This window comes from Podarcis raffonei, chromosome 13 (assembly GCF_027172205.1).
Source record: "Podarcis raffonei isolate rPodRaf1 chromosome 13, rPodRaf1.pri, whole genome shotgun sequence".
Classification (NCBI taxonomy): Eukaryota; Metazoa; Chordata; class Lepidosauria; order Squamata; family Lacertidae; genus Podarcis; species Podarcis raffonei.
Window position 1 is genome coordinate 27,002,024 of NC_070614.1, and position 18,467 is coordinate 27,020,490.

An 18,467-nucleotide genomic window follows, 5' to 3' on the forward strand; every position below is an offset into this window, starting at 1 on the left:
AGATTTGTGTAATGGCATTATGATACAGGCAGTTTTATTTTTGATCCCTTTGCTATTGCTCATTAACACAGAATTCACCTTTTTGACAGCAGCTGCACCATGAGTTAAAATCTTCATTGATCTATCCACTACAACCTGAAGGTTGATTTCCTGGCCAATTCAGACCTTATTAGCGTTTATGTGAGGTTAGTTTTTGGGCACCAATGTTAATCACTTTACACTTGTTTAACACTGAATTCCAGTTTTGCTATGCCCATTCAATTCATTACATTAACGAAAGGTGCAGCATGGATCACTGTAGAATTCCTATTTTGAGTTTATACTGTACAGTAAGTATTATGTTGTTCATTTTTATTAGAAAGCACACACCTCCAAATTCAGTGGGACTTATTCCTCAGTAAGCACACAAAGGGTTGCTGCCTTTAAAACAATAATTCCTAAGCTTGACTTGTTGCCACAATACTTACTCACAGCCATATGGAAGAGTTATGTGTGCTGATCTGATGGATCAGCCAAGGATGCGCACAAACCTTATACTTGTGAATGTGTAGTAGTAACATTCTGCCTATCTTTAACCTCGCCCATTTCCAGGAAAAGTATCTTCTAGTGGTCTCTCTCTCTGCCTTAAGCAGTAACTGGAATTCTCCCTTACCAGTGAAAGCTGACTGTTCACAATCTTCTTCTCCACAGATTCTGCCAGGAGTATCAGCTGCTCCTCTGTCAATTCTGGAAAAGTGAGGAATATTGTCAGTTTCAGGAAGGGGTTCCATTCTGTGAAATGCAAGGCCAAAGCAGAGACCTGGCAAAGATTTCGAGGATTTTCAGTTAGCAGCTGTAAGTTGCCTCACTGTTCTCAAAATAATTACTTGTCTTCCTCTACGGCTATCTCCCTTAAATATTCTCAAAGTGCTCTGTTTAGGGATCAGAGAATCTAAGAGCTCATTTTTGGGGGGGAGGATTATGTCCACATCTGGCAAAGGAGCTGTGCAGGATCAATATACATATGGAAGATAACTGTTGTCACAGTCTGGCATCTCCAGCATCTGTCCTGAAGATTGCAGGGCTGTTTGAGATGAGTGGGAGTCCTACAGTTTGAGCACTGCCCACTGATAATCCTTAATCCTACCTGTAGGATGCCTCTGCCTAGCCCAAACACTCTGAATTTATAAAAGTAACCCATTTAGTTGTCTTATGTAGTTGTGACAATACATGGAAAAGAATATTTGCAAATCATTGAACCAATGTTTTCTGTTATAATCAGAAAACTGTAAGAAAAAGTGTAAAAGCTTATGGATAGCTAAGGTCCAGGCTGCACATTCATCAGGTTGGAGCTTGCAAAGGCTGAATTCCTTGAGCATCCCAACTAGAAAATGATAAGCAAATACCACCACATCTCAAATTTTGGGGGGCAGGTATGAGCTTTCAACCAGCTTTAGTTCTGGCGTCTGTCTTAAGGATGATCTGTCCTTCCATCCTTACCTTCAGCTGCTCCTGGGCTGAAATGTTCTCCATTCAAGTCAAATACTTGATTCTGATATTTTGAGAGGGATAATGCTTACCATCTAGAGCATAAAGGAAGTAGAGGACTGCCTCAACAAGGTCAGTGAAAACGGCCCCACTGGAATCTTGTAAATTCTCCACCAAGTCTCGCAGCTCTGGCTTGCCAGCCTTCAGCTTGAATTGACCGGTGCCTTCAAGAGCCTCTTCCATCTGAGAGTTTAGGTTACAGCAAAAGATGTTAATGCCAAATGGTGGGTATATTAACATATGACCTGAGATTTGGCTATGCGTAGCACATATGCGAAAGTAGGGCTTGGTAGGTGATAGGTATCACTTTATTTGTAAATGGCTGTGAACATCAAGACTCTGGACCATTTGGTCATTTTTATTTAGATGTGGCACAATCCACAAAGCCTAGAAACATTAGGAAAAAGCATGACTCTTTTGGGCAGGGAGTATTGCAGTGGGGGAGCTGAGGGCCTAATGATAGACTGGACTGTTGCTAATAAGTAAAGTTTTGACATCGGGTAACTACAGTAGGTAATTTTTGTACCTCTAATTTATTATATATTATATTATATATATATATATATCATATTTTGTGTGTGTGTGTAGAAGATTGTAATGAGAGGGGCCCATTGTGTCAATAGGGCAAGGTTAAAGGAGGGCAGTCAAGTTCATGCACACCCCATTGAAAGCAGGAGATAAGAGAACTGCCAGATCCTAAGGAAGGACTCAACCAGCAACTGGAAACTGTATGATAAATCATCTTTTCAGTTGCAAACCCCTCGCCCACACCCCGAAAAACCTTTTCCTAATGTTCAACACAGCCACTGGTTTTATTTTTTTGTCCTACTTCTCCCTAAGTGGTTCAGATGTATTTCCTATTTATAACTGGTCATACAAACCCCTGATTGTTAAGAGGCCATGTCTGTCTGTTGCTACATTTCCCCCCCCCCCCCAAAAAAAAAACCTGGGCCTTTGAGTCTCTAATTCGGGTCTGGAACATTTAATCTGTTGAACATTTCATTTAACACCTCACTTCACTACTTTAGTTTTGTTTTGTTTACAGAACAAATCTGAAGATTTTAAAAGTAATGATTTTGTTTGTACTAGTATTTCTTTGTGTGTATAATAATAATAATAATAATAATAATAATAATAATAATAATAATAAAAAATTTTATTTATATCCCACCCTCCCCAGTCGAAGCCGGGCTCAGGGCGGCTAAAAACAATAAAATAATAAAACATTATTATTTCTGAACCACTCTGCAATATGTTAATTTAAGAGTGATATATAAATTAAATCCTAAAGTAAAATAAATTTTGTTAAAAAAAACTTTACCTGGAGCTCCAGTTCCTGCAACAAGTCATTCTCTCTCATTATCACCAGAAAGCCAGTTAGAAATTTGCCACGCAGCATCGCAGATAATGAAGAGAATATTACAAATTGTGTCTTAACTTCCTGCTGTATGTCTTTACTCTTGTGTTCTATGATGATTCCTGAGATCACTGGCAGTATGGACAGAATTAGAGATTAGGGGATGGGACAAAACATAGGGTTCACAAATTTGATACTACTCCATGTTACTGAAAAGAACCTCAGAATACCTGTAAGATACCTTTTGTCCCTGTAGGACTACTAGCAATGCTGGAGGTTGTGGTAGGGTTAGAAATAAGAAACTCTAATTCCCTCAGTGTTACTGCTCCGATCAAAACTAGAACTAGCCTCTTGAAGGGCTGGATTATCTGTATCTATGCAGTGCCTGTTAGGAGCGTCCTACTCTCGTGTAGAATCCTGGCAGAGACACATGCCCGATTGGCATGTTCTTTTCCTCCTGGTTGATCATTCAGGAGCTTCAAAAGCTTTCATCTGCCCGAACATCACAGCGACTAATGCATTAACACACTCAGGGATCCGCAGAGTAATCAGAGTTTGCATAACAGAACTCAGTAGCTCAGCATTTGGCTAATCTACGTTTATTTACATAGAATACACTTGGAGCATCCTGACTTAGCTCCTGCCTCTTTCTCATCAGACAGCAAGGAGAAAGAACAAAGGACAATAGTCCCACTTCACGGAAGAAAGTAACACAAAACATCCTGTCTCTGTCACTTCCCACACTGTGGAATGAAAACATACACCGTCATGTGATAGACAACAATCCCATGACTGCAGACATGGGAATGAATCTCCAACAGTGCCTAGGACCCACAAAACTCCCAACAGCCTACGAAAATGTTTGGGGCCCACCAAAAAACTTCAATTAAAGCAAATTATTGTTCAATTATGCCGTTTAACATTTATTCTGGACTGCAACCCCCAATCAGTTTTGCTGGCTGGGACTGATGGGAGTTGTAGTCAAGAATAGCTAGAGGGTGCTAGGATGAAGGCTGCATCAAACTCATAAACCTCATAGGTCATCTAGAGAAGCCTTGGAGTGCCTGCCTCTTATGGTACATGCAGCTTTGATGCTGGTACTCTGGAAATGTTAACATTCCCCCTCCACATTTTTGCCCAGGGCAAGAGATAAATATGCTTGATGCCATCTGCCAAGTATTTGATTTTGGTGTCCAGGAACGTATAACATTTTCTATATCTGAAGGTCAGGATAATATTTCAGTTTGATAAAATAAGTTTGATAAAAACAATAAATGTTTTATTTTGCCTAAATATTAGTGGCATTGGTTTTTTAAATCCCACACGGCACAAGATCTATTGTCTTCCTTCAGAATCATCAAAAACATCTTTACTGAGGCATTGCAATGTAAAAAGGTAATCAATTAAAAAGTTAGCCGAAACAGTAGTTTTCAGATTTCCCACCTCAGGACCCACATTTAATTCCAACCTACCATTCTGAAATCTACTTACATTTTCTCTGAATTGAATCGCATTGTCTACTTGCGTGTAGTTGAACAGTTTCATCTGGAAACAAAGAGGGAATCAGTGCAATTTTAATGTATTGACACAGTATGAGCACACCTCTGAGTTTCCCATCAATAATCTAACTGCTGCCTGGTGAACAAATGGAAGCTCCCAACTACTTTTCATGGTCTATTTTGGAAGTTTTTAAAAGTTGCATTAGGTAACGCAACAGAGTCTCGAGGCACCTTAAACAAGGAGTGTTCACCTGTGACTCTCCAAATGTTGTTGGATTCCAACCCCATCTAGCCTGGCCAATAGTCAGAGATGGTGTGAGTTGTAATCCAGCAACATCATAAGAGGGCAGATGGATGTAGGCAGGTGGGGGAGAAATGTAGGGTCAATGGGGAAAGAAATGCAAAACAACAACAACAACAGACTCTGACAACACCATTTGTGGAATGCTCTCCCCAGGGATAAAACACTCCTCTGTAATCAGGCCTTTGGCTGATTATAAACATTCTTTGCCCTTTTAACTGTGGGAGGGGGTTTATTGGTTTGCTTTTTGTCTTTTTATGTAATTTGTGTTCCTTATTTTGTGAACCACCCTGTGATCTTCGGATCTATGCAAATTTTTAATAAGTGCTTATTTACATTAAACCTTCAATGTAAAATACTTTTTTAAAATTATATGTAAAATAATTACAGTGGTAATTCATGAAACAGTGTTACGATAAGCAAGTTTACAGTGCAATCATATGCTATATTCACTTACTGAAAATAAAATCCTATTGAAGTTCAATGAGGCTTACTTTCAGTTAGGTGTGTAGTCCAACACATCTAGTACAGAGTCTGTCTTAGATGCCAATCTGACATGGATAACAGAGATTGGGCTTCCTCTGAAAGGGCTGTGCTCACCAGCCAAAGTCAGTGGAAGTCATATATAGCACCTCCAAGGTACAAACTTGATCCTTTGCTGGGGCTTGTAAGTTTGGGCCCCAAGGTCTGTAAGTTGCACATCTTTGTTCCAAACTTGGCCCTCCAGCTGTTTTGGGACTACAACTCACATCATCCCTAGCTAACAGGACCAGTGGTCAGGGATGATGGGAATTGTAGTCCCCAAACAGCTGGAGGGCCAAGTTTGGCCATGCCTGCTCTAAGAGAATGTTTGACAAATATTTATAATTAAAATTTTAACCGTTTCTGATATTTTTATTATTTTGAATACTATGTCAACCATAGTTAGTTAATGTGTGCACGCCTGTGTTACTTTTTCATGCTTTTATTTTATGGGCCGCTTTGAGAAGCTTTCCAACTTTAGAAGTGGTAGAAATATACTTCAAACCAATTTTCCGCAGAATAAAATCCAGAAAGACTGTCCTCCTATGCACACTTACAGGCCAGTAAGCTCCATTTAAATCAGTGGCCCATCTAAATAAATATGCTTAGGACCGCACTGCAGTCCGTACGGGACAAGAACACATTTTATTCTATCCGGAGAAATGAGAAAGTACATATAGAGATCATTGATCCTTCCCTCTCAGTTCCTTTACATTTCAGGAAAATAAAGATTTCATACCAATGTACATAACTGCAATCACCCCACATCTCTATTAGATGCTGGATTTCTCTGCCATCAAGTATATCTGTTAAGAACATATTTTAATTTAGGATAGAGACAGTTTTCAAAGAGCCAAAGTTGGCACGATTCAGCTCCTGTTACCCATGGTGTTGTTGTCATTGCTTCATAAGACCTCCTGCTACAACAGTCAACTATTCCCTGCTTCAAGTTGAATCAAATGAAGATACAGGATTCCCCCCCCCCCTTCTCAGACGTCACATTAGGCCAGAGAAAAATGTATGTGATGTGAATACAGCAATGACACTCTCAAGCCATCTCTATCACTCTGTCCAATGTCTGTAAAAAAATAAAAATGGAACTCCTAAAATGTGCTTACCAAAACTTCCTCTTCCCTTGGATGGATAGTGTGAAATATCTGGGAGAAAGAGCAAAAAGGTACTAGTTTACATAAAGTGTATGAATAATAATGGCATTTTGTTTTAATATTCAAATGTGTGAAAATTTCTTTCTTACCAGTGATGTATAAATTTGGGAAGGAAAGTAGACAGTGGGTCCTAAGATGGCTAAACAAAGGAAGTTCACAGAAGGAAAGTTTCCCATTCGCACCACCTCTGTGCCCCACAAACGGGCTCTCTGAAATAATGTGAGATGGTGCAAAAGGGCTATGGGGGAGATGAGAAACCTTCGTTCTACAAGTTAACTTTTCTGAAGAGCCAAGCCATTTTGGGCCCTGAAGGAATGACTGCTGGGTGTGAAGCACACTTCCGCCCACAGACAAGCCACAGCTGTCTGAACGCCATGCCCTCTAACCTTTTGCTGTCTTAGTAGTCTGCCGTGCCCTATCTGTGGCCTTTGTCTCCTTCGTTTAAACACTTTTCAAGGTGAAAGTGACGCGGTGGAAACAGGTGCCAAAATAACTTTGTACCACCCCACGATCGCGAGATTGGAAGATGTGTAAAGGGCACAGTCCAAAATGTATCTGACAGGTTTTGCATATTGTGCTAATAAAAAGAGCCTCTGTAGAGCTAGCTGGCATCTTGCTTATGCATAGCTCACCTGCATGATCAACTCCTGTCTCATGTCCTTCACTTCAGGGCCCATTTATAGGCCTCACTGAAATCATTTCTGATTTATGCCAGTATTGAGATAGAACTGGACACTGTGTTGAAAACCAGCATCAAGACTAATCTGTGTGGATTGAACTGAGGAGTGCTGGGTGCCCTGACTCAGAGCCTTTTAAAAAGTATGCTTTGGTGCATCCCAGGTCCTCTCCCATTTTGGGCTGCAGGAGTAACTGGGAGGATGGTGTCAGCAGCTACTGGAGAATAATACCCACAGGCAGCACTGCAGGGCTGCTGTGTTGCTGTTGGGCAAGGGAGAAGGTGGCAGAGGCTTTGCTTGAGCATCCCTTCTTCGCCACAAGTTCCATCTCAGCAAGGCAGCTAAGTCACAGTGGTCTAGGTCTCAAACAAAAAGTATCTTACATGCATCTCTCTCTCCAAATAACAGTTGCTTGGCTCTGAATGCCAGAATGCAGGATTTGGGAATGATGATTGCTTTCTTACTGCCTCTGCCACCCTAGAACATGAAAGGAGAATTTGGATCAACCACATGGAACAAAATTTGACTGCAAGGATGTGTGTGTCCGTCCCCCACCCCTTATTTCATGAAAGGCCGCAACTCGAACCTGACCTTCAGTTTCAGATTGATGCAGGTGTCGTAAAAGATGTTGCCTTCAGCATTGCTGGATTCCCTGAACTCTGTCTCTTCCACGGTCTCCACTGCCTCATTGATCACAAACAGGTCCCTTCGAATCATCTTTGATTGTTTAATGAACTCATGTTGCAAGTTGATTTTCCTGAAGAAGAAGAAAATATGCATCCATTATCCAATAGAGCAAAGTGCATAAAATAGCAATGCATATACAAACTACATGCAGTGCATCTTCTGCAATCTATATCGTCGTTCTAAACTCCAGTCAATACTGTACAGGATTTTTTCACAAGGTACAATCATGTAACATTTGGATTCTCTTCCACTGAAGAGTTCCTGATCCTCTGGACCCATTTCCTCTGAGTCCAAGCATGGTTTTGGGACTAAATCAGCCTTGATTGCCCTGCTGAAATGTGCCACAGGAGTGTGACCATGTCACTTTTACCCAGCATCTCAGTAGCTTGGTATTTTATGTGAGTGGGTGGTATACAGTGGTACCTCGGTACTTCCGGGTTTCGGCGGTCTGTAACCTGAAAAAACGCAACCTGAAGCTTCTGTAACCCGAGGTATGACTGTATATAGAAATGAGCAAACCAGTGATATTTTAGGGAGCAGGCTAGCAGGCGGTGCCCATTACTTACATCATGGGAGCCTACACAACACAAAACACTGTTGCTGTTTGTAGGTTTTATTTTATTTGTTTTTTATCTTATATTTTGGAATTGTACATCCAGGTTTTTTTGTTAAAAATTTTGGGGCCCCCAAGAGAGAAGGGCCCTAAGCTATAGCTTGTTTAGCTTATACATAAATCTAGCACTGGACACACCTCTGTGGGGAGGGAATTCCACAGCTTAGAGGCTGCCACAAATAATGTCCTCTGCCTCCCCCCTCACACACTTCTGAAGCAAGTGAAACAACCAAAAAGGCCCCCTCCATTGATCTTAAGGTATGGGAGGGTCTGTAGGGAAGGAGGTGGCCTCTTAGAAAGTGTAATGGGCGATGTTTAGTTCCATATGAGGTCAATATCCAAAACTGTTTTCTTCCAGCCTTACCCATCTCTTGTTGCAGAATCGAGGAGTTGGGGGTGGACATATATCTTTCTCACGTTCACAGACCTTGAATGAGACATACTAACAGCCGCCACTGCTTCTACTCTTGTCTCTTCAATCCGCCCACCAATATTTCCCTCCACTTTTCCATCTACGTGGTCCACAACGGTGAATGAACCTGAATCTTGGACTTCTGGAGATTAAAAAAATTGAGAAAAATCAATGACAACAAAAGGGACACTAGAACAACAAATGTAACAAGTCCTTCGGGCTCATTGTCTTCTCTACCCTGTCTAACTGTGGTCCTCTGAGTTCCCCAGCCCTAGAGATACTGGAAGGCAACCCAGGACTTCCTTAATGCAAAGCATGCTTTTCGCCATGGTGTTAAGGCTTGAAGATTCCAATAAATGGTTTTTTAAAACAATATAATCAGTGCTGTTTTTCTAGAAAAAGAGTTGCCGGAATTCACCATGAATGCCTCCATTGTTCTCTTATAATGGCAATGGCGCCCACCTGAGGGGTGCCAGAACTGAGTTACAGCTGGGAGAAAAAACCATCCCTGAATATAATTATGGAAAACAGAATAACATGAGTTATAAATAAGATTCTTGAGAGATTTTGCGGGGCAGAGTGGGAAGGAGGGGGTTGGAAATTTGCCATCTATGAACTCCCTTAAGAGGGTTGGACTAGATGATAGTTGGCTTCCAACTCTATGGTTCTATCCAAGTCAAAACTAATGATAAAACAGCATAACTGTGAGTAAAGGTTTCAAAACACTATGGCACTACCACAAACCACGGAGTAAAATGGGACAAGAAATATGCTCTAAAAGAATGCTAAGATGCTCGTGAAATTGAATTATGCACCCTGTGTTTTTCTTGCCAAATCATGGAATGCACACAGCCCTGTAAATAATGTGTGAAGGAGAATGAGCCTGAAATCATCTAAACCAGAGTGTGGAATCTGTAGGCCACTAGAAGTTGTTGGACTCTTAACTTCCATGAGCCCCAACCACCATGGTCCATGGCTAGAAATTCAGGGAGTTGGAAGCCAGCAACAAATGGAAGACCAGAGGTTCTTCCACCTCTGCTCTACACACTTACCTGGGAGTAAGTCCCATTAAACCCAATATAGCCTCCTTCTGAATGTGTACGTATAGCTTTGTAAATATTGGAAATTACCTAGTTTTGCAGCATGGTCTCCCGATAACAGCACATCACTTAGCTTGTATTCAGTTCTCTGGAAACGGCTGGTCTGCCACCACGACTGCTTTCTCTTTCTTTGAACCAGGCAGAGAGGCCTAAAATGATGTTGGTCTATAACACTTCGCACTGGGATCAAATCTCCTGTTGGGTCCAGTTCCTTGGACAAAGATTTGGTTGCCTTATGAAACAACATTTCTGAGATGTATGCAAGACTTGCCGTTTGACCTTGACGGAGAAACACGAGAAGCGAAACAAACTTGTAAACTGTGTAGGGTGTGTTGTGCAATCTGCTGCAGAATGCCTTCCCCTTTTCCAAACAGTAATTCCTTCCAGCCTTCAAAGCAGTTTTTAAATTGGTGTAGATGTATAGTCTCTGCTCCAATGCTATTCCCTGAGGCCAGTCATGTAGGGAGACATGGAACCACTGTGGAACGGTGCTTCCAACTGCCCAGTTCACAGAGATGATTCCAGGAGGATACCTTGGTCAATGGAATTAAAAGCCATTCCCCAAGAAAAACACACATTTCAGGCTGAACGGGACCAATTTCATGCCAAAACCAAGCCAAAACCCAGATTAGAATGGTTCCAAATACAGTCATACATCTGAAGTCAGACGCCTTGCAAGTTGAACGTTTTGGCTCCTGAATGCCGCAAACCCGGAAGTGAGTTTTCCGGTTTGCAAACATTCTTTGGAACCGGAACATCCGACACAGGTTCCTGCAGCCAATCAGAGGCCGCGCCTTGGTTTCCAAATGTTTTGGAAGTCGAGCAGACTTCCAGAACAGATTCCGTTCAACTTCCGAGGTACAACTGCAATGGGTTTCCTCCCGACGTGCCTGCCGCTCAGCTTCTGCTACCCTCTCCAATATCTCGCCCCTAAAATAGTATTAGTGAATAGAAGGCAATTGTCAAGGATCTTGGGGTCCTGAGAGGGGTTCCCCCCGCCCAGAATGGATGCACCACCACATCCTTCAAGGCATCTCTGTCAAGTATTTTTTTTTTTTTCATTTATTACGGCCATAGGCCCATACAGGTAAAAACAACACATAAGTGACAGCTTATGCCGTAGGGGGAAAAAAAACAAAAACAAAAAACAGTCGCTAAAACACCACTATAACAATAAAATACTATAAGATGGAAAGGCATACTACGCCTTAATTAGCTTGTAGTGCTCCTTGTCGTCGCTTTTGGGAAAGGACAGCGACCAGGAATCTAGCCACCTTCAGGGTCGTGTGGGTATCCTTGTCCTGCAAGATTTGGGCAAGGTGGAATTTTGGTGGGGTACCCTCTAGTTTCTGAATGATTGGTCCCAGCAAATTTGCCCGTGGCACATTGAACAAGGGGCAAAAGAACATAATGTGCTGGAGCGACTCCGGCGTCACCTTATCACATTCGCACACGGCGGGGGCTTGGCCCTTTGAGAATCTATGTCTCAGGACATTGGAGGGGAAAACGTTAAACCTCGCTTTGGTGAAGGCCAGTCTATGGGCAACAGTCGAAAGGGAGGAGAGGTATGATGGGACGCAGTAAGTTAAAGTGATACCAATGTTCTGGGGCGAGCAAACACCTCCCCCCAGCATATAATTTCGCTGTAAGTCGATGTCATCCAGTCTTTGGCGGATCAATCTTTGAGCAGTGATTTGGTCTAGTTTTAGGGAATCTGAGGGAGAGATTCCATAACTCAGGAGTTTGGCATGAATTCTACTAGTCCAAAGGCTAGAGAATTCATCTCGCCATAAGCATTGGACAAGGTAATGGTTTGGTAATCTATGCCACAGTGATAACCAGTAATTGAAGACTTGCTTCCACAGACAAGTTTCTAAGGATACGATCTTCAATTCTAGTCGCATGGCTGCGTTGCTTACGCACAGGGGGAGCATTAGGAGCCGACGTAGGAATTGGCTTTGCAGAGTCTCGAGGGGAGCAAGATCTGACATCACGGCCCAGAGCGGGGCAGCATAAGCAAGCACGGCAACCACTTTTGCCTTGAACACCTTTAGGGCCGAGGGAACATGCAAAGCTCCATCTGAAAAGAAGAATCGGAGGAGCGCATATGACAAGGTTTTGGCCTTGTTAAGTAGGTGTTGAATTTGAGCTTTCCACCCCAAATTGTATTGAAAAATAACTCCTAGGTATTGAAATTTTAGGACTTGCTCTATTTTTGCTCCACCAAGCTTCCATTTGTATAATCTCCGGCTTCTGGAGAAAATCAGAATCTTGGACTTAGCATGGTTGATGGTTAATTGATTGAGTTGACAATACGTCTCTGTCAAGTACCTTGCAATAGCTTTCTATTTTATAATCTTTCCCATGCATTCTCTATCTGCCTTGCTTTACTTCTTCAGCTTGTTGGAATTTCTTAACTGCTATGCTATATATAGGATAGTGATGTACGGAAGTAGTGATGTACGGAAGTGAGAGCTGGACCATAAAGAAGGCTGATCGCCAAAGAGTTGATGCTTTTGAATTATGGTGCTGGAGGAGACTCTTGAGAGTCCCATGGACTGCAAGAAGATCAAGCCTATCCATTCTGAACGAAATCAGCCCTGAGTGCTCACTGGAAGGACAGATCCTGAAGCTGAGGCTCCAATACTTTGGGCACCTCATGAGAAGAGAAGACTCCCTGGAAAAGACCCTGATGTTGGGAAAGATGGAGGGCACAAGGAGAAGGGGAAGACAGAGGACAAGATGGTTGGATAGTGTTCTTTAAGCTACCAGCATGAGTTTGACTAAACTGCGGGAGGCAGGGGAAGACAGGAGTGCCTGGCGTGCTCTGGTCCATGGGGTCACGAAGAGTCGGACACAACTAAACGAGTAAACAACAACATCCCAATTCTATATCTTCATAATGTTGAAAGCCCTTGATTTCCCCCCTATAATCTGAAAATGATTTATTATTTATATATATTGGGGTGTGCGTGTGCCAAGTCTTACATGTTCCTATCATATGGTGGCAGCATGGCCAGCTCAGGATCCTTTGCTAGCCCAGTTCTGCCACCTCCTTGCTAACAGGGATACCAGCAACAGGAGGTTTGCTCACCTGCTCTTTGGGTGAGTACATTGAGACCGGTTCTGTGTTGGCCGAGGTTGGCAGAGGCAGGCAGGGGCTGCGCAGAGGGACACTTCCACCTCTCAAAACCCCCTCCAGCCTGGTGGATTAGGGGCTTGTACTGTATTGCATTTATTTGTTTCACTGTGTACTTACGTCATTTCAATGCCACTAGCTAAAATGACGTTCTCTGAACGGCTTAGAATAAATGAGTAAAAATAAAACACAAAACAAAACAAAAAACCCAAAGCTGAATAAATAACAGCAAAAGGAAAACACAGATTAATCTACTAAGGCTGCAATTCAGTGGGATTCAACGGAGCTTACTTCCGAGTGCTTTTTTCTCAAAAAATAGGTGCCAGTACAGTGGTACCTTGGGTTAAGTACTTAATTCGTTCCGGAGGTCCGTTCTTAACCTGAAACTGTTCTTAACCTGAAGCACCACTTTAGCTAATGGGGCCTCCCACTGCCGCCATGCCACCACAGCACGATTTCTGTTCTCATCCTGAAGCAAAGTTCTTAACCTGAAGCACTATTTCTGGGTTAGCGGAGTCTGTAACCTGAAGCGTATGTAACCCGAGGTACCACTGTACTCACCATGAGGTTGTTACAGTAAGTGCCACACTTTTTAACAACAACAATAAGAGGTGCAGGTACTGAGTACCTTGAGTACCCCTGGGGGGACACTGGCTTTACATGGGATTGGTCTGTAGGACATTTAAATTGCAATCTGCTGTTAGCCCCTGGGGTTTGGATGGAGAACAGAGTTGGTGCAGTTCAGATACTACAATAATAATAAGCAGTGCTCCCCCCCTAAAAAAAAAGTTTAGGGGTACTCTCATTTTGACTCAAGAGAATACCATTTTATAGTTCGAATTGGGAAAAATAAATACAGTAAATGGACAAAAGTACAAAGATTCACAAAATGTTTAGGGGTATGTGTCCCCCTGCGTCCCCCCAGGGGATAATAAGCAAACCAAAACACAACTAAAACTATATACAAAATGCATCATATTAGGGGGAAATGTTTTCAAAAATGGGTAGATTGGGTAAAAATATATACAAAATGTGTAAATTAAAAGACGTTTGCCTTAAAAATGTCAATGAATTTTTATTAGGCTTCTTTTTTTTTTTTAAGTGACAAACTGATGCAGAAACATGGAAAATTGAATTTAAGATTGGGAAAAGAACTACAACAGCACTGTCTGACTCCACCCTGTGACAAATCGGAGGAACGAGAACATTTCTGAAAGAGAAACTTAAAAGGAAATGCTTCAGGCTACCCATGAGGCATCTTAAACACTGGCTTCTAATTTATTCTTTCTTTCTTTGCTGCTTCTTCAACAAGCTATCTGAATAAATCCTTTCACAGTATGAGGGAAAAGTATGAGGGAAAAGTAGATCAGATAACCACAAACATCAGCAGCCACCCTTGATTTCCTTTTGATCACTGAAAAACACTGAGATCCCGTCCCTAAAAATAAGAGAGATCCCTTCTTCAGCCGAACAAAAAAGCAACAGAGAAATAACTCAGCTGTCCACCGATCTATTGTTGAATGAACCTCTTCATAGAAACACTCAGAGCTTCTTACCTCCCCTGTACTTAAAACAGCAATTTTTGAGAAAAGGCAAAAGGCTGGTTCCTTGGCTTTCAGCAATTGTGTATTTCCTGTTGATTTTCACGCTTCAGCTGCAAACTCTGTAGTGGGATTATGATTATGATTTTCTGGTTTCGGTTTCTGTTTCTGTTTCCGGGAGCTATCTACTCCCACTACTTTATTTCACTCCTTTTTTCGTTAATGCTGCCAAGTTTCCTAGGAATGCTTTCACAAATCCGTCATGGGGACAGGGGAGGTGAGTCAGTGGGGTGATGAGAATTTAAGATTATTTAGGACAGAAGAGCTCACTTTCAAAAGGCGCTGCGTAACAGAATCTTGAGCGAGTCAGTCTGTACAAAAAAGGTCTGGGACTCCAACTCCCATCAACCCCAGCCAGCATGACTGAGCATGATGGGAACTGTAGTCCAAAAAAATCTGCGAGTGCTTGTTATCCATGCTAAAGCCAGTTTTTAGCAAGCAGGGGATCAGATTAGAAAGGCAGGCTGAGCAAACAGAGTTTGGAACTTGATTCTCTCCATGCATCTTCAACCCTTACAGTTACTGAGAAATGCTGGAATATAAACTGTTGTGCCCAACTCTAAAATATTAAAGTAACAGACTCCACAAGTGTCTCTATTTTCTAGGGACAGCCCCGGATTTTCGGAAGCTGTCCCGGTTTCTGATTTGATTCCAGAGTGTCCCGCTTTTCCTTAAGACGTCCCTATTTTCTTCAGAGAAATGATGGCGTTATCTGACCCCCCCCCCAAGTCACCAGAAGGCAGTCCTCCATAGGGAAGTCTTTTATTGTTTAATATTTTATTATTATTTTTTAAAAACCCCAAAATGCAGTAAGCACATACAAAATGCAGTAAGAATAATGAATGTAAAAATAGACAAATGAAATGAGAATACAGAGGGGAGAGGGAAATCAGGATTTATCACATATAAGAAAAAGGTGAGTCAAATTAGTTCTCAATAAAGCCTCTCCACATATTTACTTGTGGAGCAGGGGGTTTAGTGGGCTGTGTGGGAGAGTTAACATAGAAAAAGTTACACCAAGTCAAATGAAAGTGGTCTATTCTTGATGAACTCTCCATTTGTGTGCCAGGTGTTCTGACAGTGCAATTCTTCCATACTTTCACTAGCCACTCCTCTCAGGAAGGAGGTGAGTCAGATTTCCAGTGGGAAACCACTGACTTCCTGGCTGTGGCAAGTAGCATAAACACAAGAGATTTATGCATGGTGGATGAAGTTGGTACCAGGCTCCAAGGATAGGAGCGCTAAGGCTGGATTTGGGTAAGGTGATGGTGGAGATAGTTTCAAAAATTTGGGTCCAGAATCTCTAAACTATGCATTTTATTATGTTTTTAAATATGTTGGAAGCCGTCCAGATGGCTAATTTTTGTGTCCTCTTCAGCAATCTTCAGTGAGTAGTTCCTTTCACAGACTGAGATTGCCGAGTGATGAGAGAACCCAAACCTTATCAACTGCAACATTTAAGGAAAAGTGATTCCCCTTGTTTGCTGCTGCTTCATTTACTGGTCACTGTGGGGCGGGGGACACAGAGAACCTGTCAGTAAGAATCACAGGGATCTCTGCTTCAACAGCAGATTGAACAAAGAAACAGCTAATACATTTTCAAAGCCAGCCCCCCACCCAAATCTCTTACTGCAAACTCTGAATATTTCTTACTTCTCCTGTACTTGGACAGCGAATTTTCAGAAAAGGATGGTTCCTTGCTTTTAAGCAATCGCAACTACTTCTGCGTATCATGTCTTCTGTTTTCCACACTTCTCTTGCAAAAAAGTGGGGGGGGGGATTCAACTTCCTTTTGTAGCAGATTTTGAATGTCTTTGGTTTAATTTTACTTTAAATTAGCTGCCTGTGACAGTAACTTAGTTCCCTCTCTTCTTGGCTAATACTGTTAAACTTCCTAGAGAGGAGGACAACATATATTCACATTTGAAAGCAAATTTACCTAATTTTGCTTTTAAATCAGTTCACCTTTAAAGCAAATTTCCCTAATTTGCAATTTCTTTAAAAAATGCTCAAGCTGAACACACACGGAGAAGTTACTTTGCAATAGTATGTACATTAGAAAAAATTGCATACAAAATATCAGCATTAGGAGAAATATACACTAGAATGCTGATAAATTTTCATTAGAGTGTTGTTTTAAATCACAAACTAATGTGGAGAAAAATCAGAAGCAGTGAGAAATGAAAACTGACAGACTTGTCCCTCACTATTCAGTCATGCTGACAGATGAATAAATGAAGGAGCAAGTAAGGTGATAAGGATTTAAGGTTTTACCATTGTTTGTAACATGTTAGCTCAATTTCAAAAGGTATTGAGATACAGAGATATTTACAGGGATCCCATGACCCTCCAGTTGTGGTTAGACTCTCAACACCCATCAGCCCCAGGCCAACATGGTCTTAGGGAGGATGGAAATTGTAGTTCAAGAATATCTGCAGATGTAGGAGGGTGCTTGTTCACTTATCTCATCGGTGTTAAATCAATATCAGTGTTAAATCAGTTGTTGTTGTTTATTCGTTTAGTCATGTCCAACTCTTCGTGACCCCATGGACCAGAGCACGCCAGGCACTTCTGTCTTCCACTGCCTCCCGCAGTTTAGTCAAACTCATGCTGGTAGCTTTGAGAACACTATCCAACCATCTCGTCCTCTGTCGTCCCCTTCTCCTTGTGCCCCCCATCTTTCCCAACATCAGGGTCTTTTACAGGGAGTCTTCTCTTCTCATGAGGTGGCCAAAGTATTGGAGACTCAGCTTCAGGATCTGTCCTTCCAGTGAGCACTCAGGGCTGATTTCCTTAAGAATGGATAGGTTTGATCTTCTTGCAGTCCATGGGACTCTCAAGAGTCTCCTCCAGCACCATAATTCAAAAGCATCAATTCTTTGGCGATCAGCCTTCTTTATGGTCCAGCTCTCACTTCCATACATCACTACTGGGAAAACCATAGCTTTAACTATACGGACCTTTGTTGGAAAAGTGATGTTAAATCAGTTGGATAAAGCCAAAAACCCAGATTTTAAAAATGGCTGGAGGAATAGAGGGTGGAACTTTATTCTCTCTTTGGGTCTGCATCCCTTGCAGTTACTGAGAAATGTTGGAACGGAAAGCGTTATTCCTAACTCTAAGGGACTAAAATGTTAATCTTTCTATATTATCTCTATGTTTTGGAAAGGTTTTTTTTTTAAATGTCTGTTGTCTATGCATTCAGAACACCTCTTAGGATATCGTAACCAAATTTGGCATGTATTTGATTCTGAGATTAAGGAACAAGTTTTGGTCTACGTGTGCTTAGGATGGGGTAGCACTTTGAAACAAGATGGCATTCTGAACCTTTCAAATCTGTACAGATTTGGACAGTCAGTAACTGAAATGTCCCTCCAGGAGAAATGCTCTTCAGAGGAGGACCTAGCACTCTCCAAAGCAAGCATCACAGAGAAGCAGGCAGGTCCCTGCCCAGAATAAGAGAGACCATAATCAACCAGATATTATTTTGTACAATATGTCTGATACTCATGTATTCATCACCCTTATACTTTTATTATCCATATAACGTTACTATTTTTAATGTAATCGCAAGCCGAACAAATGAGTGAAGCTCTTCTTAGCCATCGATAGCTTTTAGCAGCTTATCTCCGGTAAACAAGATTTTGCTTTTGGGAAGCCAAGAGGTGAGCTATCTACTTGGAAGCTGGTAATAAATAAGCAAAGCATCAACGGGCTCAAATTGCATCGTGGAATTTCCAGAAAGGGCAACGGCATTCCAATAAGGCTGGAAAGCCTTGTAATCAGGTCAAACAGCTTGCCTGTCACTCAACTTTGGGCAGAGCAAATAGAGAGAGAGGACTGGAGGACTAGAGGCAGGAAAACTG

At 41.8% G+C, this 18,467-nt stretch overlaps 1 protein-coding gene and 1 long non-coding RNA gene across 2 annotated transcripts in view; one reads left to right on the forward strand and one right to left on the reverse strand.

Annotated features, from left to right (window-relative positions):
* Positions 1-2,044, forward strand: part of LOC128399418 (uncharacterized) — a 6,799-nt gene extending 4,755 nt beyond the window's left edge. The window contains exon 2 of the long non-coding RNA XR_008327225.1: positions 691-2,044. This is a non-coding gene — a long non-coding RNA (uncharacterized LOC128399418). The remainder of the gene's footprint in view (positions 1-690) is intronic.
* Positions 1-17,074, reverse strand: part of GSDMA (gasdermin A) — an 18,762-nt gene extending 1,688 nt beyond the window's left edge. The window contains exons 1-11 of the mRNA XM_053360850.1: positions 16,255-17,074; positions 14,557-14,663; positions 9,892-10,140; positions 8,714-8,903; positions 7,641-7,806; positions 7,433-7,526; positions 6,325-6,363; positions 4,376-4,429; positions 2,849-3,015; positions 1,560-1,710; positions 653-726 (exon numbers count right to left, since the gene is read on the reverse strand). Coding sequence (XP_053216825.1) covers positions 653-726; positions 1,560-1,710; positions 2,849-3,015; positions 4,376-4,429; positions 6,325-6,363; positions 7,433-7,526; positions 7,641-7,806; positions 8,714-8,903; positions 9,892-10,108 — 1,152 coding nt within the window. The 5' untranslated portion in view covers positions 10,109-10,140; positions 14,557-14,663; positions 16,255-17,074. The remainder of the gene's footprint in view (positions 1-652; positions 727-1,559; positions 1,711-2,848; positions 3,016-4,375; positions 4,430-6,324; positions 6,364-7,432; positions 7,527-7,640; positions 7,807-8,713; positions 8,904-9,891; positions 10,141-14,556; positions 14,664-16,254) is intronic.
* Positions 17,075-18,467: the final 1,393 nt, after the last annotated feature.